Raw genomic sequence first — 27,873 nt, 5'->3', positions numbered from 1 at the left:
ACAGAGAGGAGGGACACAGAGGCGGACAGAGGGGAGGGACACAGAGGTGGACAGAGAGGAGGGACGGAGAGGTGGACAGGGAGGAGAAACTGAGAGGTGGACAGAGAGGAGGGACACAGAGGTGGACAGAGAGGAGGGACACAGAGGTGGACAGAGAGGAGGAACACAGAGGCGGACAGAGAGGAGGGACGGAGAGGTGGACAGAGAGGAGAAACTGAGAGGTGGACAGAGAGGAGGGACACAGAGGTGGACAGAGAGGAGAAACTGAGAGGTGGACAGAGAGGAGGGACACAGAGGTGGACAGAGAGGAGGGACACAGAGGTGGACAGAGAGGAGGAACACAGAGGTGGACAGAGGGGAGGGACACATAGGTGGACAGAGAGGAGGGACGCAGAGGTGGACAGAGAGGAGAAACTGAGAGGTGGACAGAGAGGAGGGACACAGAGGTGGACAGAGGGGAGGGACACAGAGGTGGATAGAGAGGAGGAACACAGAGGTGGACAGAGAGGAGGGACACAGGTGGACAGAGAGGAGGGATACAGAGGTGGACAGAGCGGAGGGACACAGAGGTGGACAGAGAGGAGGGACGCAGAGGTGGACAGAGGGGAGGAACACAGAGGTGGACAGAGAGGAGGAACACAGAAGTAGACAGAGGGGAGGGACACAGAGGTGGACAGAGGGGAGGGACACAGAGGTGGACAGAGCGGAGGGACACAGAGGTGGACAGAGAGGAGGGACGCAGAGGTGGACAGAGGGGAGGAACACAGAGGTGGACAGAGAGGAGGAACACAGAGGTGGACAGAGGGGAGGGACACAGAGGTGGACAGAGGGGAGGACACAGAGGTGGACAGAGGGGAGGGACACAGAGGTGGACAGAGGGGAGGGACACAGAGGTTGACAGAGAGGAGGACACAGAGGTGAACAGAGGGGAGGGACACAGAGGTGGACAGAGAGGAGGAACACAGAGGGGGACAGAGGGGAGGGACACAGAGGTTGACAGAGAGGAGGACACAGAGGTGAACAGAGGGGAGGGACACAGAGGTGGACAGAGAGGAGGACACAGAGGTGGACAGAAGGGAGGGACACAGAGGTGGACAGAGAGGAGGACACAGAGGTGAACAGAGGGGAGGGACACAGAGGTGGACAGAGAGGAGGACACAGAGGTGGACAGAAGGGAGGGACACAGAGGTGGACAGAGGGGAGGGACACAGAGGAGGGACACAGAGGTGGACAGAGGGGAGGGACACAGAGGTGGACAGAGGGGAGGGACACAGGTTGACAGAGAGGAGGAACACAGAGGTGGACAGAGAGGAGGGACACAGAGGTGGACAGAGGGGAGGGACACAGAGGTGGACAGAGGGGAGGGACACAGAGGTGGACAGAGCGGAGGGACACAGAGGTGGACAGAGTAAAGGGATGCAGAGGTGGACAGAGGGGAAGAACACAGAGGTGGACAGAGAGGAGGAACACAGAGGTGGACAGAGGGGAGGGACACAGAGGTGGACAGAGGGGAGGACACAGAGGTGGACAGAGGGAAGGGACACAGAGGTGGACAGAGGGGAGGGACACTGAGGTTGACAGAGAGGAGGACACAGAGGTGAACAGAGGGGAGGGACACAGAGGTGGACAGAGTGGACACAGAGGTGGACAGAAGGGAGGGACACAGAGGTGGACAGAGAGGAGGACACAGAGGTGAACAGAGGGGAGGGACACAGAGGTGGACAGAGAGGAGGACACAGAGGTGGACAGAGGGGAGGGACACAGAGGAGGGACACAGAGGTGGACAGAGGGGAGGGACACAGAGGTGGACAGAGGGGAGGGACACAGAGGTGGACAGAGAGGAGGGACACAGAGGTGGACAGAGGGGAGGGACACAGAGGTGGACAGAGAGGAGGGACACAGAGGTGGACAGAGGGGAGGGACACAGAGGTGGACAGAGAGGAGGGACACAGAGGTGGACAGAGCGGAGGGACACAGAGGTGGACAGAGAGGAGGGACACAGAGGCGGACAGAGGGGAGGGACACAGAGGTGGACAGAGAGGAGGGACGGAGAGGTGGACAGAGAGGAGAAACTGAGAGGTGGACAGAGAGGAGGGACACAGAGGTGGACAGAGAGGAGGGACACAGAGGTGGACAGAGAGGAGGAACACAGAGGCGGACAGAGAGGAGGGACGGAGAGGTGGACAGAGAGGAGAAACTGAGAGGTGGACAGAGAGGAGGGACACAGAGGTGGACAGAGAGGAGAAACTGAGAGGTGGACAGAGAGGAGGGACACAGAGGTGGACAGAGAGGAGGGACACAGAGGTGGACAGAGAGGAGGAACACAGAGGTGGACAGAGGGGAGGGACACATAGGTGGACAGAGAGGAGGGACGCAGAGGTGGACAGAGAGGAGAAACTGAGAGGTGGACAGAGAGGAGGGACACAGAGGTGGACAGAGGGGAGGGACACAGAGGTGGATAGAGAGGAGGAACACAGAGGTGGACAGAGAGGAGGGACACAGGTGGACAGAGAGGAGGGATACAGAGGTGGACAGAGCGGAGGGACACAGAGGTGGACAGAGAGGAGGGACGCAGAGGTGGACAGAGGGGAGGAACACAGAGGTGGACAGAGAGGAGGAACACAGAAGTAGACAGAGGGGAGGGACACAGAGGTGGACAGAGGGGAGGGACACAGAGGTGGACAGAGCGGAGGGACGCAGAGGTGGACAGAGAGGAGGGACGCAGAGGTGGACAGAGGGGAGGAACACAGAGGTGGACAGAGAGGAGGAACACAGAGGTGGACAGAGGGGAGGGACACAGAGGTGGACAGAGGGGAGGACACAGAGGTGGACAGAGGGGAGGGACACAGAGGTGGACAGAGGGGAGGGACACAGAGGTTGACAGAGAGGAGGACACAGAGGTGAACAGAGGGGAGGGACACAGAGGTGGACAGAGAGGAGGAACACAGAGGGGGACAGAGGGGAGGGACACAGAGGTTGACAGAGAGGAGGACACAGAGGTGAACAGAGGGGAGGGACACAGAGGTGGACAGAGAGGAGGACACAGAGGTGGACAGAAGGGAGGGACACAGAGGTGGACAGAGAGGAGGACACAGAGGTGGACAGAAGGGAGGGACACAGAGGTGGACAGAGGGGAGGGACACAGAGGAGGGACACAGAGGTGGACAGAGGGGAGGGACACAGAGGTGGACAGAGGGGAGGGACACAGGTTGACAGAGAGGAGGAACACAGAGGTGGACAGAGAGGAGGGACACAGAGGTGGACAGAGGGGAGGGACACAGAGGTGGACAGAGGGGAGGGACACACAGGTGGACAGAGCGGAGGGACACAGAGGTGGACAGAGTGGAGGGATGCAGAGGTGGACAGAGGGGAAGAACACAGAGGTGGACAGAGAGGAGGAACACAGAGGTGGACAGAGGGGAGGGACACAGAGGTGGACAGAGGGGAGGACACAGAGGTGGACAGAGGGAAGGGACACAGAGGTGGACAGAGGGGAGGGACACTGAGGTTGACAGAGAGGAGGACACAGAGGTGAACAGAGGGGAGGGACACAGAGGTGGACAGAGAGGACACAGAGGTGGACAGAAGGGAGGGACACAGAGGTGGACAGAGAGGAGGACACAGAGGTGAACAGAGGGGAGGGACACAGAGGTGGACAGAGAGGAGGACACAGAGGTGGACAGAGGGGAGGGACACAGAGGAGGGACACAGAGGTGGACAGAGGGGAGGGACACAGAGGTGGACAGAGGGGAGGGACACAGAGGTGGACAGAGAGGAGGGACACAGAGGTGGACAGAGGGGAGGAACGCAGAGGTGGACAGAGAGGAGGGACACAGAGGTGGACAGAGGGGAGGGACACAGAGGTGGACAGAGAGGAGGGACACAGAGGTGGACAGAGGGGAGGAACGCAGAGGTGAACAGCGAGGAGGGACACAGAGGTGGACAGAGGGGAGGGACACAGAGGTGGACAGAGAGGAGGGACACAGAGGTGGACAGAGGGGAGGAACACAGAGGTGGACAGAGAGGAGGGACACAGAGGTGGACAGAGCGGAGGGACACAGAGGTGGACAGAGAGGAGGGACACAGAGGTGGACAGAGGCGAGGGACACAGAGGTGGACAGAGGGGAGGGACACAGAGGTCGACAGAGAGGAGGGACACAGAGGTGGACAGAGGGGAGGGACACAGAGGTGGACAGAGAGGAGGGACACAGAGGTGAACAGAGGGGAGGAATGCAGAGGTGGAGGGCACGGGTGATGGCAAGATAAACAGCAGCCTTTGCACAGATGGAAGAGGAAGGAGGGAGTAAGGAGGACGTGGCACACACCACGACGGGGCTATGAGAACAATGCCCAGGCTGGGGTATGCAGGTCGCACGGCCCGATGCTCAGGGGCCACTACGTCGGCTCCCATGTGCCCAGGCGGGCTGTCGTCCCACACCCACGCCCCACCAGACCCCTGCACCTGGGCCGTCCTTGCTCTCCAACCCAAAGAGGCACCTGGCAGCAGGGACGGAGCAGCCCCCCCCCCAGACGTGGGCGCCATCCTGGGGACGGCCGATGCCTATGCCTGACAAATGCAAGGTGGAAGGAAGACTCCAAAACAAGTGAACAAACTGCTAAGTAACTGTCGCTGTTTCTTAAGAAACATGAACTGGGAAAACAGACCAACTGCGGGTGGCACTCCACAGGCGCACACGCTGGGCCGTGGTAGAAGGGTGAAGGCACTAACACGCTCCTTTCCACTGCTGGCTTCAGAGCCGCCTGCACCATCCCCCCAGCACGGCGGGGAGGGCCAGGAGGCAGGGGGGCCGTGGCACCCCGAAGTCTTCCGGAACCGAGTGCCTACCCTGCACGGGGCCCGAGCCAGCAGCCTCGGACCCACTGACCTTTTTGCTGGAGATGAGCCTGTGTCCACCTGGGCTGTCCAGGACCCAGGGAAGGTCACGGTACCGCCCCCCACTGTCAACGTTGACAGAAGTAGCCACCAGGCTCTGTCTTTGGTGAGGTAACAAGGGAAAACGTAACACGTCCCTTGTATATAAGTCCTCACTTGACATCTTCGGTAAGTTCTACAACTTGAAGCAAAAGGATGTGAACCAGAACCAACTTGACCGCAGGCTGCCTGATATAAACAAGAGTCAAGTCCCCACGGCACCTCGCCACGTCATAACCAAATGATGTTAGTCGAGCACCTGCTGGGTCGATAAGGCCGTGGTCTGAGTGACCAAACCAAAGCGGTGGGCACAGGAAATGGGCGTTTACCTGGGGGAGACCCAGAGCCAGTCGACTCTATTGATTCACTTAAACCACCACTCAGAGAACAGCTGTAGTGTGGTGGCCTCTTAGCCAGTTCATAGCAAGAGAAAAGCATCCCCAGGAGCGTGGTCAGCCTCTGACAGTGGCAGCCCTGAGGTGACGTCACCCCGGCCGCTCCCCTCCCTCGGGAGTGTGCAGGCAGGGACGGGCTCTAGGGAACGGGGCCAGGGCGCGGCGACTTCTCCCTCAGACCCGGGCGCGGCGCCTGTCCTTGCGGGAGGCAGCGGACGGAAGAGGACTGCGAGGACCAAGGGCCTTTCTGAGCAAGCCGCCCCTTTCACAACCTCTCGCTGCCCCAGAGAACCTCCCCGGGGAAGCACGGCTCCCTACTTCAGGGGCAGGAGGGCTGATGGCGCGTAGCATTCACGGGACAGGTCACAGCAGGGAATTCACTCCTGGAGAGGCCAGAACAGCAGTGCTCAGAGGGAAAGGTGAGGGAGAGCCCCCAGGCTGACTTCGATGCCCGGCTCGATGCCCAGGCCTCCTAGTGCTGGACTCAGAGCAGGCCTTCTCAGAGCCTGCGATGCCCGGCACGATGCCCAGGCCTCCTAGTGCTGGACTCAGAGCAGGCCTTCTCAGAGCCTGCGATGCCCGGCTCGATGCCCAGGCCTCCTAGTGCTGGACTTAGAGCAGGCCTTCTCAGAGCCTGCGATGCCCGGCTCGATGCCCAGGCCTCTTAGTGCTGGACTCAGAGCAGGCCTTCTCAGAGCCTGCGATGCCCTGCTCGATGCCCAGGCCTTCTAGTGCTGGACTCAGAGCAGGCCTTCTCAGAGCCTGCGACGCCCTGCTCGCTGCCCAGGCCTCCTAGTGCTGGACTCAGAGCAGGCCTTCTCAGAGCCTGCGGTGCCCTGATGCCACTGGCGATCCAGGCCTTCTAGTGCTGGACTCAGAGCAGGCCTTCTCAGAGCCTGCGACGCCCTGCTCGATGCCCAGGCCTTCTAGTGCTGGACTCAGAGCAGGCCTTCTCAGAGCCTGCGGTGCCCTGATGCCACTGGCGATCCAGGCCTCTTAGTGCTGGACTCAGAGCTGGCCTTCTCAGAGCCTGCGGTGCCCTGATGCCACTGGCGACCCTGCAGGACGGGCACGGTCCAGAGTGTCCCGGCTTACTCCGGGAGTGGGTCTCCCCCATTTCATCTCATGGGCAATGGCTGAAGGTACCGCTGTGGCACATTGTCAATGAGAAGCCCACTCAGAGTCCCCCGGGGGGGGGCCTCAAAGTCGTCCAGACGCCCGGGTCCCCTCCACTCCCCCAGACTCTCAGAATCAGAACTTTGGGGTGCACCCCACTGGCGAATGGGCATGTCTCTAAAGTCCCCACGGGGGATGCTGCTCGACCCCCCAGCTGGGAAGCAATGGCTCATGAGGGGGGTTCCAGCGGCTCAGAAGGGCAACAACAAAGCCCTCAGGGCTTCACCCACAATTTCACTGAGCGTCATGGCAGCCGCAGGCCCCGGGAGCCCTGCTGGGTGTGGGAGCCAATGCCAACCTGCCCTCCACCGGGACCTTTCGCAAACCCGACTCCCTCAAACGGATGTGTCTCTGCCCACACCTGGCGTCTGCCTGTCTCCTGCCTCTGCCCACACCTGGCATCTGCCTGTCTCCTGCCTCTGCCCACACCTGGCGTCTGCCTGTCTCCTGCCTCTGCCCACACCTGGCGTCTGCCTGTCTCCTGCCTCTGCCCACACCTGGCGTCTGCCTGTCTCCTGCCTCTGCCCACACCGGCTCCAGGCTCAGAAGCCCTCCTCCTCCCTCCGTCTGTTTAAGAGGGATCGGCCCATCCTTCTAGATCCTGCCAGAACACCACATCCTGTCTCCATCCCCCTGTCCCTGCCCCGTGGGCGCAGTGCACCCCTTGTACCTCTCGCAATCCCCCCATGGCCTGCCCTGCCATCTAGCCACGCTGCACAGGTGCCCGAAGACGTCACTTGAACAGAAAACTTCTGCGGTCACACGGAGTAAAACCAAGTCTGCCCTCTGCTACGCCCATGTGATGTACGAACTCCCAGAGGATCAGATACTGTAGACATTTTCCCAAAATTACTTAGCCCCATAACCACTGCCCCTGCCACTGTCACAGGTGATGTGTTTTCCCTGAGCACCTCGGAGGACCGGTGTCCCAAGGAACCCCCACCAGGAAATGCTGCCTTCTCGTTATTTCCTTCCTTCATTGAAAACACCACTCGAGGAGCACCCCCAGCGTGGGCACGGTGCGAGATGCCCTCACCGGTGGTATTCCAGGGGTTCTGCTGAGACACCTGGCGCACAGGAGCTACGGCTGACTCACGGACATCACCTCCTCCAGCCCGTCCCCGGCGTGTCCTCCGTCAACTCGGGGAAAACAGGATGAAGCCACTGACCAGTCTGGTCCCTGGGGACCTACTACCACAACTCCTGTGACCTGGGGCTCCTGTGACAGGCCGCGTATGAACCACAGCTGGGCCCGGGACGCCCAGGGTCTGGGGCCAGCAGATGGTTTCCCTGGCCATGGCATCGAGGAAAGATTTTAACGGGAAAGGCACAGGTGGAGAGGGCATCGCCCTGAAGACAAATCGTGAGACGAAACACCCTCAGCCGTTCAGCCCACAGCACAGGGGCTCTCAGATCACCCTGCTCCCAGCAATTGCATTAAGCTGCAAGGCACAGGCCTGTAATGAAGAAAAATGTCACAGAAACAGACTGCTGGCTGGCAGAGAATGCAGGGGGTGGGGACGCAGAAGGCAGAGGCGTGAGCTCGGTCGGTCCTGCCGCCAGGTCAGCGCAGGTGGGCCCCGGCTGACCCCTGGGAGGTGCAAGGCTGCCCTGGCTGAGAAGCAACATGCCCTCCAGGGAGATGGGCAAGAAGACACATAGCCAAGAGCCACCAGCACGAGGAGGCCTAGTGCCGGGTCCGCGACACCTCCCACACGCAGTGGGTCGCTGTGGGCCCGCTGGGCACTCGGGTCAGAACTCTGGGAAGAGGCTGGGTGGGAACAGGTTTAACAGCAGCAGCAGCGCGGGTCCAGTGATCCACAGAGCCCCATTTGTCAAGTACGTACCAAGACCTACGTACAAGGGCACAGGCCACAGCCGGCGCAGGCCCCCCACTTCCCGTGTGGAACTCACGGGGTGAGTGACTCATCTCTCGTATGAAGGTGATGCCGTGACCGTGACACAGAGCAACACGCCTAGGGACGGGGGGGTCCTGTCAGGAGGGCGGGAACATCCCCGAGGACACGGTGTGCGAGCTGACGCCTCGAGATGGGCTCAGGTGCCACCGGAGGACACAGCACGTGCCGGGTCCCGGGAGGCGGAGAGCCCGGGGAACGCAGAGGACGAACAGGCCGGGGTGGGGGGGTTGGGGGGGACAGGGCGGCAATGGTGTGACGAGAGGCCAGAGGGCAGGACAGGACAAGACCGGGCAGCCAGGTGACAGACTCCGCCTCTGTCCCTTTGTGCGGACGGTGACAGCCATCACCGTGAGGATGACAGAGCGGAGGGGTCAGGGAAGATGGAAAAGGGCTCTTGTTCCTTCGACCCGGCCTGACTCCCTCCCTCCTCTGCGGTTCACTCACTAACAGCTGAGTGAGTCCTTGTGCAAAACGCTGAGAAGAGCCTGGGTGTTCGAGTCTGGAGACCTGGGTCCGGGCCCAGCTCTGCACGAGGACCAGTCCCAACGTCCTCATCGACCGGACACGTGGCAGGTGGGGGGACCTCCGTCCACACTCTGGGCTGTTTTTGTTTTTTTTTTTTATTTTATTTATTCATTTTTAGAGAGGAGAGAGAGACAGAGAGGTAGAGAGAGGAGAGAGAGAGAGAGAGACAGAGAGAGAGAGAAGGGGGGAGGAGCTGGAAGCATCAACTCCCATATGTGCCTTGACCAGGCAAGCCCAGGGTTTCAAACTGGCAACCTCAGCATTTCCAGGTCGATGCTTTATCCACTGCACCACCACAGGTCAGGCCTCTGGGCTGGTTTTGAAGACTCTGAGCTGCAGCCCCAGCCCGTCTCCCCCCCAGCTCGGTGGTCGCCTGAGGCAGCTCTCCTCTGGGACGGGAGAGGCCACTCATCCTTCCGCGTGAAGTAGCTGACGAGAGTGCTTGGCACTTGATTGCTCTGCGCTTTCAACCCCCAAAGGCCGGCTCTGCCTTCAGACTTCACAGCTCTGCCACCGCCCCCCTCGGCCATCGGGAGGGTCGGGGTGTGCCAGCAACGCTCGCCAGGGGCCGGCCCCTCCCTCCCTCTCCGGGTGCAGTCAGCCTGGAGGGCCTGCTGTTTCAGGGGAGCTCTGGGCCGTGGAGCCGGCAGCCAGGGGCCTTCGAGGATGCGCTGCTGAAAAGCCCGACAACACGTGTTCTTGAAGGGAGAGTCAGCTTAGCGCCCGAGGGTGCAGTATAACAGAGTGGCTAAGAAGACAGGCCCTGGGCCCCCCGCCAGGGTCCACAGCCTTCCCTTTCACCTCTAAGCCTCAGTTTCCTTATCCGTAAGGTGGCACCGATGCCTCACTGGGCTGGGGGGGGGTGTTAACTACAACAGTGCATGAAAAGCAAAGGGTAGCTGCGTGTGTATGTGTGTGTGTGTGTGCACACGTGCGTGCTTGCTGGCTAGAAACCGTGCATTTGTCTGTTCATTCCTTCACTCAGCCGGCACCACCTACACGCCGGGCACCGTGCCACGCAGTGGGAACAGAACGTGGGCGAGAGCTGTGTCCTTGGAGAAGCCACCGGTTTTGGGCGGATGCAGAGCAGCAGAGAGGCCCTGCCTCCCGCCTGGGCCGGCGAGCGCTTTGCAGGGGGGCTGTGTGGCCAGCAGGGGACAGAGCAAATACACGGCCGGGCCTATGGGGGGAATGGGCACGGAGAGGCTGAAGGGGGGTTCCTGGGGTGGGGGGACTGGGTCCAGCTCAGAAGCGGGCCAAGGCGGCAACAGCAGCAGAGAGAAGAGTGTCCGGTGTGTTCCGGAAACCATAGGGAACACGACAGGAACGGGGCCAGCTCCCCACCACCAAGGCCCCTCCAGGGCAAGTGACACGGGAGACACGCAAAACTGCAGACGTGAGACCTAACACACCGGCTGACGACACCGGCTGACGATGCTTCCACTGTGCCCTTGTCCTGTTCGGTCCCCTGAATTCCCTCCCCCCCCCCGGGCCATTCTGCAAACTGAGCCCCTGGGTACAGGAGGCCACACCAGGTCCAGTCCCGGCCCCGCAGGAAGAGGGAGGAGCGGACACAGTGCTGGACTGGACACGAGAGGAGGGCCGCGGGGGGGCGAGACGGGTCCCCACAGCCGACTCAGGAAAGGCTCTGGCATCTTGAACAAGATCAGGGAGGAGCGCCTCAGGCGGCGGAGCAGAGGGGAAGCTGTTCGTGGGCACAGCCGAGGTGCAACAATGCGTGTTGGATGTGCAGACTTGCACCTGGCCGGGAGATGGGAATCTCACTAATCTGAACATCTGGGTGCCTGCCGCCTGCGCCGCAAAAAACGGTTACGCAACGGCCACGACAAGGCGGGGACGTCCGGGCGGCACCAGGGGAAGGAACCACCTGTGCACCCCGTTTCAGAACCGGACTCGGGTCTTCCTCACAAGCAGTGCAAACCCAGCTGACGACTGACCTGGCTGGGAACAGCCCCTCACAGTCTCCTTTGTGCCCTGAAAAGTGAACCTTAGACCCCAACCCCCATTATCACCAGAGATCGGCACCCTCCTCTCCAAACGGGAAGAAGCAATGACACCGAGCAGCTGCTGTCAAGATGAAACCAGGGGCCACGGCAAAGCCAGAGGGAATCGAAGGATGTGGCCAAGGGGACGTGATTGGAAAGTGGCTGAGTGGACTGGGACCAAGGCAAGCGGCCAGGGGCCAGGGCGACCTTCTGGGTCCCGGCGGGGAAGGGGGTGGAGGGGCTGCCCTGCTCAGGAGCCTCTGTCGTCTACAGAGCCCCGCGGGGGACACAGATTAATGGCCAGAGAAGAAACCCGTTTGGCAAACTCAAATCGAATGAGAAATGGCCACACGCAGATTCTTAGAGTAATGCTAATTCCTCCGCTCCGTGCCAGGCTGCTCAGCTCATCCACACCCCTGAACGTGCAGGACGTGGTGCCGAAACCAGCCAGCGCTCCGGGCCGCAGGGCGGACGAAGAACTCGCGAGCACCAGGGCGTGATGCAGGGTGCTCTGGGTGGAAATGCCCCCATGGCCAGAACCCTGTCTGGGGGTGAGGGGAGAACGAGGGATGTGCAGCCCCACGGCCCTGTCTCCATGAGCCGGCTTGTGCAAAACACATTACACAACAGTTCAAGTCCCTGTCCCCGTCTTCTGGCTCCTGGGGACTCTACTGGAGACACTGCCTTCCCTTCCTGCTGGGACATCCCTCACGTCTATTCAGGGACCTGCTGCCTCAGGGGTTTGCTAATTCTATATTAAAAGTCATTAATCACCAGAAGCGGAGCCCCTGTGTACACAGGTCACAGCTTGTGGTCGTCAATGGTCTAGTCGCAGGCGTCCCCAAACTATGGCCCCCTGAGGCCATTTATCCGCCCCCCCCCTGCACTTCCGGAAGGGGCACCTCTTTCATTGGTGGTGAGAGGAGCACTGTATGTGGCGGCCCTCCAACGGTCTGAGGGACAGTGAACTGGCCCCCTGTGTAAAGAGTTTGGGGACCCCTGGGCTAGTGAGTCTCGGTAAGCTCAGCCACTGCACGTCTAATGCTCAGCTGGTCGGGGCTGGGGCTCCGTCTGCGGCAGGCCTCCCTGCTACAGGACCAACTCCGGTAAGCACCAAGTCAGCACCTTGGTCACCGCTGCGTCACCAGAACCCAGCAGGGCCTCCACAGATACTAACGGACTGAACCGATGAGTGCATGAGCAACTGGATCACAACCCAGGCACCCTGAAGCTGGGACACGCCCTCGCGGTTCAGTGTGGCACCCTCCCCGACCCAGACAGAGGGTGGGTTCCCTGCCAACCCCGTGCTTCCTGCAACCTCCAGGGCTGCCGGGTGCCGCTGAGCTCGGGCTGGGCGCTGGCGGGCGCCACTGCTGGGCCGGGCTGTTCCTGACACTGGACGGGAGCTCTCCGATGGAAGAATTCTATCTGTTTCATCTCTGCACACCCGGAGGTGAATCATTGGAGATGACCTCGATGGCCATAAGCACCACAGCCACAGGGAGGCAGGACCACCACCCTGGGGTGAGGAAAAACTTGGGAAGATGGTGGTGGCCTCCTCTCCCTCCCCAGGACAAGGGTGATCCCCACCAGGCCCACTCTCACGCCAGCCCCATGTACCCCTGAGCTGCTGGGCTACCAGGGGGCAGCAGGCTTCAGCCTCTGGTCACCGGGGGGCCAGTACAGCGGCCCTGTTTTTGTCAGGGAGGGGGCCGTGTCCCCGCTACGCTGCTGCTGGTCTCTGTGACACAGCAGGTTCTCGGGGGACCCGCAGGGCCTGGGAGCTAAGGAGCCCGGCACACCCCTCACGGGGGGGGGCACAGCCCTCACTGGGGGGGGCAGACCTCTCACGGGGGGGGGCACACCCCTCACGGGGGGGGGCAGACCCCGAGCAGCTTCGGGGGCCACACCATCCTTTTCCTCACCTTTGAGAGACCAAATGTGAAATCAGTGGGGGTAGAGGGGCTTCTCATTCTCATTCTGCATCCTGTATCTCCCCATTTTTTCAGAAAAAAATGCACCTTTTCCCTTTAAAATGATGGTGAGCTTACTGGTGGTGGCGCAGTGGATAGAACATCAACCCGGGATGCTGACATCCCCGTTTGAAACCCCAAGGTCGCCAGCTTGAGCGTGGGAACATCAACATGACCCATGGTCGCTGGCTTGAGCCCAAGGTGGCTAGCTTGAGCAAGGGGTCACTGGCTCAGCTGCAGCCCCCCCCCCCAGTCAAGGCACATATGAGAAGCAATCAATGAACAAACTAAGGTGTCGCGACTATGAGTTGATGCTTCTCGTCTCTCTCCCTTCCTGTCTCTGTCTCTGTCCCTCTAAAAAGGAGATGACTGTGAGATTCCGCTGCATTCTACGGTGTGACTCATATTCAGACTGAGCTCCTATTTCTCTCCAGGGAAACATCTGCCTCGCTGTTCCTGCAGGGGATGGAAGGGCAGAGTGACCCTTAAGCAATGCCCTTTGGACGCGGCTTTTGAAGAATGCCCATCTCAGGGCAAAGGGGACAAGTGCAGAAGTCCTCCAACCCTTCCGTGCGAGTCCAGGCGCATAAGGAGTTCAGGAGCGTTCCATGAATGTCTGCCTTCCTCCTGCCCTCTTCCACTTTCCTCCCCGGGCAGACATTTATGCTCACTACCCACCCGTTGCTACCGTAGCCATGGGGCTCTCCGCCGGGGACATTCGCCGGCTGCCCGTCACTACCGGGCAGCTACTTTGCAAGGCAGGTTGCTGCCCTCTCAGAAACCAGTGAGGCGCAGGACTGGAGACGACACGTCGTGTGGAGCAAGGAGGAGTCCGCCTCAGGCCCCCCAGCGCCCGCCCTGCCCGGCCCCCTGCTCTCCACGGTCCTGCCCGGCCCCCTGCCCCCGGCCACCCACGGGCCGGCCCCTCACCTCTCAGCTGCTGGAAGCAGGAGGCGCTGCTGTCCGGCTCCAGGGGGCGCCGCAGGACCCCGTTGCTGGGCTTGGGCCTCTCGTACTCGCGCTCGGGAAGCATGGCCTGCTCGCTCTCCAGGGCGGGGTCCGCGTGTGGGGGCAGGGCCTGGGGGAACCCGAACATCAGGAGGGCGGAGAAGAAGAGTAAGGCACCGCAGAGCAGGAAGCCGCCCCACCAGGCTCCAATCCAGCGCGGGTCGTCCGGCGTGATGTCCAGGTTGCCTGCGATTAGAAAGGGCCGGGTTAGCAGGGGGACAGGCTGGGCGCGGGTGTGGCCGCGGCTGGGGCATCCACCGCGCAGACCGCAGACGGCCGGCTGAGAGCGCTGGGAAGGGCCTGGGGCAGGGGGACCGGATGCTGGGCAGGGCAGCCCGCTGTCTCACACCGGTGCTTCTGCTCCTCCCAGCGCTGACGCCGGTCACTTTCCCTCCTTCCCTGTCTCCTCTGTGCTGTGCTTGTAGCTATCTAAGCAAGAGCAGCAAGGGGCCAGACACCCCCTGAACGCAGGCTGGGATCCACCGACCTGGCTGGGACCCACCGGCCTGGCAGAACTGCCAGGGTGTGCCCACAGCACCACAGGGAGGCAGACACACTTCTTACCCAAGGGCATCATCTGTGCTAGGTACACTCGTGCCCCCCCACCGCGAGCAGCTACTCTGAGCTCCCGTGTCTGAAATCAGGTCTGTAGCTCAGAACCGACGTCGACGGCCAGGATGCCTGGGCTGCAGCCCTTCCCACTTCCCACGTCTCCCCGGGGATGTCACCCTCTGCCTCGGCGGACTCACGGGGATGTCACCCTCTGCCCCGGCGGACTCACGGGGATGTCACCCTCTGTCCCGGCGGACTCACGGGGGTGTCACCCTCTGTCCCGGCGGACTCACGGGGGTGTCACCCTCTGTCCCGGCGGACTCACGGGGGTGTCACCCTCTGTCCCGGCGGACTCACGGGGGTGTCACCCTCTGCCCCGGCGGACTCACGGGGGTGTCACCCTCTGTCCCGGCGGACTCACGGGGGTGTCACCCTCTGCCTCGGCGGACTCACGGGGGTGTCACCCTCTGCCTCGGCGGACTCACGGGGGTGTCACCCTCTGTCCCGGCGGACTCACGGGGGTGTCACCCTCTGTCCCGGTGGACTCACGGGGGTGTCACCCTCTGCCTCGGCGGACTCACGGGGGTGTCACCCTCTGTCCCGGCGGACTCACGGGGGTGTCACCCTCTGTCCCGGCGGACTCACGGGGATGTCACCCTCTGCCTCGGCGGACTCGTGTGGAGAACAGTGGTGACAGGAACAGCAGGGGCCTGATCTACTCTGGGGGAAGTTCGAACAGGCCACCCCCCCTGCCCTAAAGCGCTTGGGAGAAGAGTGTCTGGCACCAGCCTGAGCTCTTAAGCGATGAGGATATTCATGGCGGGGCCCTGGGTCCCCACGGCCGGTGGACAGGTTCATTCCGGCCTCGGCGGTGGCCTGTGGTCGGAGGAGGCCAATCCTCCACAGGGAAGCCCTGCAGCCGACACACGTGCTGAAGGGCAGCGTGCCTGTGGCTTGGCCCTCTCATACCGCTGCTTGATTCGCCGGCTGAGGTCACGGAGACATGAACTACAGCTTACTCCTCGGTGGGGCGCCCCCCCCCCCCGCCCCTTCCATGGCAGTGCTCCCAGAGGGGCTGCTCAGAAACGTCTCTGATGATTATCCCCGGTCCCCAGAGCCTGAGAGGAAGTTCTTGGGAGACCTGGGTCGTGGCGCATGAGCTGAGAACTAACAGGGCTGTGGGCCTGGACCAGAGGGATGGGCAGACTTGGGGATAAAAATGGCCAGAGGCACCAGATGACCACCATGTGTAACAGGCCCTTTAGCTCACACCAAAGACAGTGCCAGCCATCGCTCACGGAGAGGGCTGGCCGTCCGCGCCAGGCCCCAGGTGGAGGACGGTCTCAACGGGGCCCGTCAACCCTTCCGACGACCCTGCAAAATCCAGCCTATTAGCCCTAGTTGATGTCGCCGGGGAAACTGAGGCTGAGAAAGGGGGACACAGGCGTTCAGACGCCGAGGGCCAGGCACTGGACCACCCGTACTGCCCTGCTGTACCGCTGGCCTCTCTCGATGGTCCGGGCTTTGTGTTGGGCTCCCTGGGTTAATTCGTGGGCTTTGTGCAATGAGCCTAAGACCAGTGGTCCCCAACCTTTTTTGGGGCCACGGACCGGTTTAACGTCAGAAAATATTTTCACAGACCGGCCTTTAGGGTGGGACGGATAAATGTATCACGTGACTGAGACAAGTGTCAAGAGTGAGTCTTAGACAGAGGTAACAGAGGGAATCTGGTTATTTTTTTTTTTAATTTTAATTTTACTTATTCATTTTAGAGAGGAGAGAGGGAGAGAGAGAGGAGAGAGAGACGGGGGTGGGGGGAGGAGCTGGAAGCATCAACTCCCATATGTGCCTTGACCAGGCAAGCCCAGGGTTTCGAACTGGCGACCTCAGCATTTCCAGATCGATGCTTTATCCACTGCGCCACCACAGGTCAGGCCATTTTTTAAAAATAAAACATCGTTCAGACTTAAATATAAATAGAACGGAAATAATGTAAGTTATCTATTCTTTCTTGCGGACCGGTACCAAATGGCCCACGGACCGGTAACCGGTCCGTGGCCTGGGGGTTGGGAACCACTGCCTAAGACCACCAACACTGTGGTAGATGGCAAGCTGGCCTTTGGGACACTGGGGGGTCCCTGTCCCAGAGACACTGACATCAACGCAGCAGCAGTAACCCGAGGGACACACGGGAGCAGATGCTGTCGTGCGCTGTGGGCTTGGTGCGAAGCCCAGCTCTGCTGTGTGCTTGCACGCGACACCAGATGAGGTCCTTACCGTCCCTGAGCGTCCCTCTCGAGCACACGAGGGGATGAGCAGGAGCCACCTGGCACAGCTGGCCCTTGTCCACGGCAGCCCTAACTCCCTATACTTTAGGTATGCATTTACAGGAACGAGAATGTTAAGATACAGAGTTTACAAAAGACGGTGGCGCGAGAGAACACCGGGGACCGATCCTGAAAGCGTCCTCACCCACCTGAGCAGGGAGGAGAGGGCGCTGAGGTGGTCGCTCGCCCAGGAGCGGAAGAGGGACGCTGTCCCCGTTCTCTTCCCGCGCGTCCTCACCTGACACCGGGCGATGAATGAAAACAAAACGCAGTGAAGGGGAGTGACCGAGTCCCCCGCCCTGGAGAGGGGCCTGAAAGACCGCAGAGAGAGATCCTGGCAGCTGTCTGAGGGGCACCGTCAGCAGCACCTCGAGAGTCGAAGTTTGTGGCTCTCTGCTGCGTGGGAGGCAGCATCCCAGGGGGCGGGCTACCCGGGGGGAGGCGGGGGAGGCAGGCGCTTCCGTGAACCCGTCAGCTCGCTCCCTGTGGGCTCATGCGTGCGCGTGGGAAGCCAGCGTGTGCTCGCGGTGTATGAGACGGGGAAGAGCACGTGCTGGGGGTCAGGCTGGGCGAGGAGACCTGCGGGCTCTGCAGGCAGGTGTGCGGAGGGCAGGGTTTGGTGGCTGTTGTGAAGTCAGTCGAGTGTTTTGGGAGATGCTGCCCCATCTGGCCCACGTCACACACCCAGAGCACCGTGGCAGGGAGGGAAAGACGAGGGGAGAAGAAATGGTGAGGCTGTGGTGCAGGCTGCCCGTGGGACAGGCTCGGCTTGGCGAGCAGAGCTTCGTTCTAGTATTGGTGGATCCCAAGGAGACAAGCGACTGAGACACGTCTTTCTAAGACACCTCCTCTCTCTGCTCATCTCCACAGCGACTGGTTTTGTTAGGATACATTTTGGTAGTTATGGTGAGACGCTCCCTCCACCTGCTCAGCAGGTGACTGTTCTTCTGGTACAGAATTCTCCATGGTGAGGGCAAGCTGTCCCTATCAGCCAGCAAGCATCGGGGTGGTAGATATTACCAGGGTCTCCATTTGGGTCTCTTCTTCTGAAAACAAGGAGGACTGCATATCCCTCAGGTGTGGCCATGCACCAGAGCCTTCCCAATACAATGTGAGCAGGGGGACACGTGTCACATCACTGTTGTGAGGGAGGGGGGCGCAGAAGTTGGTGCGTCACTTGCTGTGCTGTTCCCCTGCCAGGTCACGGAAGTGGGCTACAATGAACAAAAGGTCCCCGCTAACCTGCGTTGAGGATAGAGTACAAGCAAGACACGAACCTCTGGTATTCTCGTCACAGATCTGTAGGAGTGTTTGTTTGTTACAGTAGCAGAACCTAGCCTAGGCTGACTGATACAAAAGGCTCAGCCAAGAAAACTCACGCTCTAAGAACAGTGGTCGCGGGCCGGCTTGGAAAAGCGTGAGGACCGTCTGAGGTACACTCTGGGGGAAAGGTGCAGAGACCTCTTCACTTCTCTTTCAATCTGGTTCTAGTTAGCGTCTTGATCTTTAAAAGTTCCTCGAGTTTCAGCCTCTCGGCAAGGCTTGCTGTCACTCAAATGCCCAGAACAAAACTGAAAAGCACCAATCTGTCTCGTGCACTCAGAGGCCTCGAAGTGCCCAAGGAGCTGGAGCCGTGGGCGAGGAGGGACACTGAGAAGAACGGGGTGGGGACCGCACCTGCCGTGGCACCCTCAGGACACTGCGGGCTGACCGGCGAGGCTCCCTGCAGCCCCTCGCCCAGCCCTGGGTCACTCCAGGCAGGGGGAAGGTGCTGGGACAGGAACGGAAGTGGAGCAAGGACAGCATCGCTCTGGGCCACCACCACAGAAAGGTCCACTGGCCCGAGGCCCGCCCAGCACGGGCAGGCCTTTGCACAGCTGTCTCCGGGCCCCGAAGGATTCCTGCTGCATACCGTCCATCATTCTAACCCTTCCACACCTCGGAATCTGACCTTCGGAGCATTTCCGTGGTTTTGTTGGGTAGGCTGAGCAAGTCTTGGCTGCTGTTAGCTCCCCCTGTTGAAGGTCATGTGAACACCGGGAGGGGGTGTGTGTCGAGATTTCCCCTCACCTCTGAGGACCATTACAGGTGCGAAAGAAAAATCGCTGGAACTCGGGTTGAATCAGCTTGAAGCCGACCGACCGACCGACCCATGAGGATACCCGAGACTGTGAGAACGGCAGACCACCGCCAACTGGGGACACCGCCTCCTCCCTCCTGGGCCACGCTGACGGACAAGCGGTACTGTGGCTCTCTGGGTAGTTCTTGGATTTTTTTTTTTCTTTCTTCAGTCCATTTACCTATTTGTCTAACCTAGTTCGTGCCACTTTTGCTAGGGGACCCGAGATGTACAAGAGGATCGTTAAGTTACAGACCTAATTAGAAAGTGGGGACAGGAAGGGGCCGGGTGGCGGGTCACGGGGCGCTCAGCACCCCAGTCGTGGGCTCATCAGTCTGACAGAAAGGAGTCCGGGGACAGCAGCCAGCCCAGGGGACTCGGCCTGTTGACCTTTTCCGCGGAGCTGACAGAGGGACACACTGTATTCTAGTTGCAAATATCCTGCGGCTGCGGCGGGTCTGGCTGGTACGCGGCTTAGGACAGGTCTGCACGGAGGTCTGGCTGGTACGCGGCCTAGGACAGGTCTGCACGGAGGTCTGGCTGGTACGCGGCCCAGGACAGGTCTGCAGGGAGGTCTGGCTGGTACGCGGTCTAGGACAGATCTGCACGGAGGTCTGCTGGTACGTGGCCTAGGACAGGTCTGCACGGAGGTCTGTGGTACGCGGCCCAGGACAGGTCTGCACGGAGGTCTGGCTGGTACGCGGCCTAGGACAGGTCTGCACGGAGGTCTGGCTGGTACGCGGCCTAGGACAGGTCTGCACGGACGTCTGCTGGTACGCGGCCTAGGACAGGTCTGCACGGAGGTCTGGCTGGTACGCGGCCCAGGACAGGTCTGCACGGAGGTCTGGCTGGTACGTGGCCTAGGACAGGTCTGCACGGAGGTCTGTGGTACGCGGCCTAGGACAGGTCTGCACGGAGGTCTGGCTGGTACGTGGCCCAGGACAGGTCTGCACGGAGGTCTGGCTGGTACGCGGTCTAGGACAGGTCTGCACGGAGGTCTGCACGGAGGTCTGGCTGGTACGCGGCCCAGGACAGGTCTGCACGGAGGTCTGCACGGAGGTCTGGCTGGTACGTGGCCCAGGACAGGTCTGCACGGAGGTCTGGCTGGTACGCGGTCTAGGACAGGTCTGCACGGAGGTCTGCACGGAGGTCTGGCTGGTACGCGGTCTAGGACAGGTCTGCACGGAGGTCTGGCTGGTACGCGACCCAGGACAGGTCTGCACGGAGGTCTGGCTGGTACGCGGTCTAGGACAGGTCTGCACGAAGGTCTGGCTGGTACGTGGCCCAGGACAGGTCTGCACGGAGGTCTGGCTGGTACGCGGCCTAGGACAGGTATGCACGGAGGTCTGCTGGTACGCGGTCTAGGACAGGTCTGCACGGAGGTCTGCTGGTACGCGGCCTAGGACAGGTCTGCACGGAGGTCTGGCTGGTACGCGGCCTAGGACAGGTCTGCACGGAGGTCTGTGGTACGCGGCCTAGGACAGGTCTGCACGGAGGTCTGCTGGTACGTGGCCCAGGACAGGTCTGCAGGGAGGTCTGGCTGGTACGCGGCCTAGGACAGGTCTGCACGGAGGTCTGTGGTACGTGGCCCAGGACAGGTCTGCACGGAGGTCTGGCTGGTACGTGGCCCAGGACAGGTCTGCACGGAGGTCTGGCTGGTACGCGGCCTAGGACAGGTCTGCACGGAGGTCTGGCTGGTACGCGGCCCAGGACAGGTCTGCAGGGAGGTCTGGCTGGTACGTGGCCCAGGACAGGTCTGCACGGAGGTCTGTGGTACGCGACCCAGGACAGGTCTGCACGGAGGTGCTGCTCAGGGCCCCTCGGCAGGGCCTCCGCCAAGGCGCGGGCGGCTCCGGCCGAGTTCCCGGAGAGGCTCGAGGGAAGCGGGCGCTCGGCTGGGGCCAGACAGGCCTGGGGGCTGCATCCCACCGGGCGTGGGACCGAGTTAACCGCTTTGGTTCTTCGTCTCACAGACGCTGCCATGTGCTTGTGAGACGCCGGACACGGTGCTAAGTGTTCTGTGCGGCGGACCCGCGTCGTCACACACAGGGCCGTGTCCTCCGGGTCACATGGCCAGGGACGGGTGCGGCGGGACTCACGGAGCTCAGCCCTGCCCGAGGACGCCTCCTCTGTGATGCCTCCTCTGTGCCGTGTGTGTGATGAGAGTCCCCGCAGGCATCCCGAGGTTCTAGCGCAGCAGCTGGTGGGTGTGCAGCGTCCAGCAGGGTCCATTCGGGCTATCAACCCCTGCTTCTGATACGCCCACGGCTGGTCAGCCCAGTGCACCCCACGTCACCCCCTTCCTTCCAGAGTTCACACCTGCTCCCATACTGGTCGCTCTCTCCCAGCCCCGCGTCTTCAGCTGGGGCCGGACTGTCACCAGAGGAGGCACCCTCTCTCCTCCATCTGCCCCATAACGGGGGGACCTGCCCAGCTGGCCTCCCCACAATTCCAGGCCCCGCCTTTCCCGGTCCCCCGCCCAGCTCTCAAAGGCAACTTCACTACTGTGTGGCTGTGTGCGCGGCCCCCGTGGAGTCATGCTTAAGGGCACGCTCCCATACACTGGACAGTCCTAAAGCGGGGCTCTGTCTCAACTGGCGAGGAAAAGATGGGAGGGGGTCATCCCTAAAAAAAAAACACTGAGGAGCCCCTCCTTCGAACACAGTCCCAATCCATCCACAGACAGAGCAAGTTACAGTCACAGGATTAGAAAAATCAAAATTGCTGGAGACTCCAGAGAATTTTGAGGCTGGCTCCCTGATAGAATATGTTGTGTTCTTCTGCCCTCTGCTGGTGACAAGCAGCACTGCATGCCCGTGGCCTTCCGAGGGGGTGCCGGCAGAGAGAGCCGGTGAGTGACTCCCACGGCTGCCTCCCACCCCACAGACACCATCAGGTCGGAATCCAGGACAGAAGGAAACACACCCACCTGCCTCACTCATGGGGGGCTTCAAGCCACAAGCCCCCCATGAGCCTAGTCCCCAAATGGGGCGGCTTCACGCTGGACCTTGACAGACGGAAGGGGGTGCCCGGAATCAAGTGAGGGCAGCAGTCCTGGCTGAGGGGCCAGCCAGGCAGAGGCGTGGCACATGGAGGGGCTGCAAGCAGACAAACAAAGCCCGCTGCAGCCTCCTGTCCACTCCCTGGCCACTCCAGGCACTGAGAGGCGGTTTTACCCCCAGAGGGAGCTTGGTGAGGGGGCTCTGGCCATGGGAGTCGCCTCACACTGAGTCAGGACACACAGTCTATGCAGACACAGCCCCCTGGACCGGGGACATTCCTGTCCCTCTCTCAGCCTCAGTTTCCTCACATGTATTATCAAAGGGTTGGAAAAGAATGGTGTCTACATTCGAGGGGGCCACCGCTCGTATGCCAAGGGCCAAACACGCCGCCAGGTCACGTGGCTGCTCCTTCTAGGTGGCTTTCCCCGTCACCCCGGGGCTGTGCCCCCTCCCCAATCCCATCCGCTTCTCCTGTCTTGTGTGGCCTTGGGGGAAGCCACGGAAGCTGGCTTTTTCTGTCCATGTTAAGTAAGATGGCAGCTGACTCCCTTCACGTGTGGCTTTGTGACCCTCCTGCTCGGAATAGGGTTCAAAGGGCCAACCGACTTCCGCAAAACGGCGGCACTCAATCACCTCCCGCACAGACGCGGCACTCAAAGGCATAAATAAATAAGGCTACGTCGGGGCCGCCCCTCCCCCCACCTGGAAATTTGTAAGATCATTAGCTACAAGTAAATATATCAGTGGGATTAATGGAGTGCATCACCAAGTGACTTGATTGGATTTAAAGCCGCATTATTTCTTTGGGGTGAATTAGTCCATTCAGCACTGTCGGGGGATGATGGATGGAGGACTCGGGGACCGGGAGTTCTTATTGATCTCGGGGATAGATCAGCAACAAGGAGAGGCTGGAATTACTTTCCGCCCCGTTTGCAGAGAGAGGCAACGTGCGTCTGCTCATTTAACTGCACAGGATGGAACGTTCTCCGTGGGGCTTGCGGTGGAGTTGTGAGCACGGAGCCGGCGGGGACTGAGCCCACAGCCTGTGAAACCCGCCCCTGGGACTCACATCCTCGTGTAATGATCCCTTCTCCAGAGTGTAGACTGAAGCCAGCGGCTTGGCTCTCACACAGAATACAGATGTCACTTCTGAGTCTGGGTTATGAAACGGCTGAGCCTTGGTCTCGGGTGCTCTCTCTCGTCCTCTCTGGGGCCACGTTCGCTCCAGGGCAGGCTGCCCTGTCTAGGGGACCCGGGGGCGTGCCCCTGAAAGCGGACCTTCCGCCAGGTGAGCTCGGAGGTGACCACAGACCAGGCCGACGCCGTGACTGTGTTTTCCCGCCAGCGAAGCGGCCTCCGGCTCCGGACCCCCAGAGACGGACTGCGAGAGCCGGCTGCCGCTCTGAGTCAGCGAGCCCGCGGGGACTGGTGACAGCCGCGGACAACGATGCACAGCGTGGCTTGCTCTGGCCACTGACGTGGGAGTGGACACCGTGTGTGCCGTTTCTGAGCAGAGGCTTCAAGAGTGAGTGGGCAACTTGCTGCAGCCTGGTTTCCCGAGGCGGGGGTCGGGTGACACTCCCGGGACCACGATGAGCAGAGTCTCGCCCTGCCCGGCACCACCGAGCTGCTCTGGACGTGCAGTGGGACCGAAATACCCAGGTGTGCAAGACCGCTCGGACGGGGCAGCTGCATGTGAGTCCTGACTGCTGCACTGTCCCAAGAGTGCAGAGGAACTGGCGGGCCTGAAGCACTCTGAGAAATACACTAGCTCTTCCTGCGAAGAACACAACAGGTGTTTCTAAATGTTTCGTTTAGAACAGGCGTCCCCGAACTACGGCCCGCAGGCCGCATGCAGCCTCCTGAGGCCATTTATCCGGCCCCCTGCCGCACTTCTCTCATTGGTGGTCAGTGAGAGGAGCACTGTATGTGGCGGTCCCTCCAACGGTCTGAGGGACAGTGAACTGGCCCCCTGTGTAAAAAGTTTGGGGACCCCTGGTTTAGAAAGCAGGGTCCTTGGCCCTGGCCAAGTGGCTCAGCGGACAGAGTGCTGTCCTGGTGTGCCAAGGTCATGGGTTTGACCCCTAAATGGACCAACAAGTTGATGCTTTTCAATCTTTCTCTTTCTCTCTCTCTCTCTCAAATCAATGGAATTTTTTTTTAAAAAGTAGGGTCCTCACACAGGTTAATGAGCTGACATTCAGTGGGAACATGCCTACGCCAGGCATCTCCACCTCCAGCCCCTCCGTCAACTCCTACAACAGCCCGGCAAGGAAGACCAGGCCCTCTCCCGACGGCGAGGGTGACAGCAAGGCGGGGAGTTGCTCAGCCCCCAGGAAGCCCTGGCAGGACACAGACTCGGGTCCAGGCCCTCGGAACCGCAACCCACACCCCTTCCTTCTACACTGCGGAGGTGCGGGCATCACAGCTGCTGCTTGGCAGGAAGGCCTCGGAACCCACAGACCTTGGCAGGAGGGTCTCGGAACCCACAGACCTTGGCAGGAAGGTCTCGGAACCCACAGACCTTGGCAGGAGGGTCTCGGAACCCACAGACCTTGGGAGGGAGGTCTCGGAACCCACAGACCTTGGGAGGAGGTCTCGGAACCCACAGGCCTTGGGAGGAGGGTCTCGGAACCCACAGGCCTCGGGAGGAGGGTCTCGGAACCCACAGATCTCGGGAGGAGGGTCTCGGAACCCACAGACCTTGGGAGGGAGGTCTCGGAACCCACAGACCTTGGGAGGAGGGTCTTGGAACCCACAGACCTTGGCAGGGAGGCCTCAGAACCCACAGACCTTGGCAGGGAGGCCTCGGAACCCACAGGCCTTGGGAGAAGGGTCTTGGAACCCACAGACCTTGGGAGGAGGGTCTTGGAACCCACAGGCCTTGGGAGGAGGGTCTCGGAACCCACAGGCCTTGGCAGGGGGGTCTCGGAACCCACAGGCCTTGGGAGGAGGGTCTCGGAACCCACAGACCTTGGCAGGGGGGTCTTGGAACCCACAGACCTTGGGAGGAGGGTCTCGGAACCCACAGACCTTGGGAGGAGGGTCTCGGAACCCACAGACCTTGGGAGGAGGGTCTCGGAACCCACAGACCTTGGGAGGAGGGTCTCGGAACCCACAGACCTTGGCAGGGGGGTCTTGGAACCCACAGACCTTGGGAGGAGGGTCTCGGAACCCACAGGCCTTGGGAGGAGGGTCTCGGAACCCACAGGCCTTGGGAGGAGGGTCTCGGAACCCACAGGCCTTGGGAGGAGGGTCTCGGAACCCACAGGCCTTGGCAGGGAGGGTCTCGGAACCCACAGGCCTTGGGAGGAGGGTCTCGGAACCCACAGGCCTCGGGAGGAGGGCCTCGGAACCCACAGGCCTCGGGAGGAGGGTCTCGGAACCCACAGGCCTCGGGAGGAGGGTCTCGGAACCCACAGGCCTCGGGAGGAGGGTCTCGGAACCCACAGGCCTCGGGAGGAGGGTCTCGGAACCCACAGACCTTGGGAGGAGGGTCTCGGAACCCACAGGCCTTGGCAGGGAGGGTCTCGGAACCCACAGGCCTTGGGAGGAGGGTCTCGGAACCCACAGGCCTCGGGAGGAGGGTCTCGGAACCCACAGACCTTGGGAGGAGGGTCTCGGAACCCACAGACCTTGGGAGGAGGGTCTCGGAACCCACAGGCCTTGGCAGGGAGGGTCTCGGAACCCACAGGCCTCGGGAGGAGGGTCTCGGAACCCACAGGCCTCGGGAGGAGGGTCTCGGAACCCACAGGCTGATGGTGCCTTTGGGGAAGGCTCGTGGGTGGCGCTCGGAAACAGAGACATAGCTTACTTGTATCAATGAAGACGGCATCCACGTAGATTTTGGTACAGAAAGAGCCCAGGATGAACCCACAGGCTGGTCCAAACACCAGCATGGTGAACAGGATTCCTGAAAGGAAAAGAAAAAAAGATAATGAAACAAACAATTAAGATTAAAAAAACAGATGTCATTTGGTGAGCAAAAGGCCAAGGCCAAGGAAATTGTTTGACATCAATCGGGTGAGATGTCTGAGGACACAAATGACATGACAGGAATGACTGTAAAAACCCCAGAGGGAAGAAGCTTGTATTTCTCATTTTTGGAAACCCTACTGAAGCACTCCGTATTAGGTAGGAATTCCGTAATATCTTGGTAGGTCACTTTAAACTATCTGTGGGCCCCAAGGACACTTACTTTCAGGGGACTCTGCCCCACCCCCCTATCAAATGAACGCAAGTACAGATACGTCATCTAACACTACACAATTTTTCTGTTGTAAACATTTTTGAAAGAATTTTTTTTTTTTTTTTTAATAATTTTGCCTTTTCATTTATTTGGCATCCTGTGATGTGTTTAATTTATGGTTGGCTAAAGGCTTCCCAGAACCCAGTGTGCAAACTCAGGGATCCTGGTTAAAAGCAAGACAAATTGAAGCCACAAATTATTTTCAAACGTGATGAAATGTTTATGGGCATTAAATTTAGCCGCTGACAAGGCTGACATGACGCTGTGCTTGGAGCACATTTGATTAGATATTGAAACATTCCAATGCTGCAGTTTTCTCCAGATTTAGAATTGCTACCTGTTGTTTTTTTTTTTTTTAAGGTTTTCCTTTGTTTTTTTAACAGCTGTTCAAACTTAAGTTTTTCTGTAGGACATCAGAAGACAGTATTAGACACATCCTTAAGTAGCTGATGACTAATTTTGCACAAATCTTTTGGATCATTTTGGAAAAATAGTTCAAACTGAAACCTCCAGTTTCTTATCTACGGAACTAAATTTCAGTTTGGTAGAGACACTTCCCCGATGCTGACATTTCTACAGGTTCTGGAGATGAAAACGAGAGACAAGAGTGGCCCTTCCGGTCCTGGCTGGTCAGCTAAGCGGCAGAGCATTGGCCCAGCGTGTGGAAGTCTCGGGTTCGATTCTTGGTCAGGGCGCATAGGAGAAGCACCCATCTGCTTCTCTACCCTTCCCCCTCTTGCCTCTCTCTCACTCTCTCTCTCTCTCTCCCCCCTTCCCTCCCCTCCTGCAGCCATGGCTTGAATGGTTTGAGCAATTTGGCCCTGAGCACTGAGGATGGCTCCGTGGCCTCTGCCTCAGATGCTAAAAAATGGCTCCAGTTCCAACAGAGCAAGAGCCCCTCAGATGGGCAGAGCTTGCTGGGTGGATCCTGGTCAGGGCACACGCGGGAATCTGTCTCTTTGCCTCCCTGCCTCTCAGTCAATTAAAAAAAGAAAGAAAGAAAGAAAAAAGAAGTGGTCCTTCCATCAGGACGCTGGCTGTCCGTGGGGACAATTCAGACACGTGTGAACGTGCCCCAAGCAGCCGGCATGAAGGGCGGGTGCCGATAGGTCCACAGGGGCCATGAGGAACCAGGTAGGAGGGGGTCTGAGATCGGGGGAGGGAGTTCCGGTCTGTGCACAGGGGGCTAGACTAACCGGCCTGCGTTCCCCCAGTGACGTCATCACGAAAACACTCTAATATTCATCCATCCAATCAGTGTCACTGAGCTCTTTCCAGGGGCTAGGCAGTCTTCCCAGGGGTGGGGATTCAGCACTGAACCAAACTGTCCAAACCCAGCCTTTCTGGAGCTCGCTGGCACGGAGAGGGTCAAAAACCACAGCTGAGGGCCAGGCCGCTGGCTCAGTAGATACAGTGTTAGCCCAGCGTGCGGAGGTCCCAGCTTCAGTCCCAGGCAAGGTGCACAGGAGAAGCGCCCACCTGCTTCTCTCCTCCTCGCCTCCCCCTTTTTCTCTCTCTCCCCCTCCTGCAGCCAACGGCTTGATTGGTTCAGCGTAGGTCCCAGGTGCTGAGGATAGCTTTATTGATTCAAACGTTGGCCCCAGAGGAGGGTTGCCAGGTGGATCCGGGTCTGGGCACATGCAGGAGTCTATCTCCCCTCCTCTCACTTAAAACAACAACAACAACAAC

The 27,873-nt window shown here is 60.2% G+C and overlaps 1 protein-coding gene across 2 annotated transcripts in view; it reads right to left on the bottom strand.

Moving 5' to 3' along the window:
• The window catches only part of SLCO3A1 (solute carrier organic anion transporter family member 3A1), a 309,333-nt gene that overhangs the window by 66,443 nt on the left and 215,017 nt on the right, over positions 1 to 27,873 (bottom strand). For both annotated transcript variants that reach the window (XM_066354829.1, XM_066354830.1), the window contains exons 3-4: positions 25,750 to 25,848; positions 13,858 to 14,121 (exon numbers count right to left, since the gene is read on the bottom strand). In XM_066354829.1, coding sequence (XP_066210926.1) covers positions 13,858 to 14,121; positions 25,750 to 25,848 — 363 coding nt within the window. The remainder of the gene's footprint in view (positions 1 to 13,857; positions 14,122 to 25,749; positions 25,849 to 27,873) is intronic.

This window comes from Saccopteryx leptura, chromosome 13, assembly GCF_036850995.1.
Source record: "Saccopteryx leptura isolate mSacLep1 chromosome 13, mSacLep1_pri_phased_curated, whole genome shotgun sequence".
Classification (NCBI taxonomy): Eukaryota; Metazoa; Chordata; class Mammalia; order Chiroptera; family Emballonuridae; genus Saccopteryx; species Saccopteryx leptura.
Note: the sequence above shows the minus strand (reverse complement) of the source record. Positions and strands in the feature narration are given on the sequence as shown.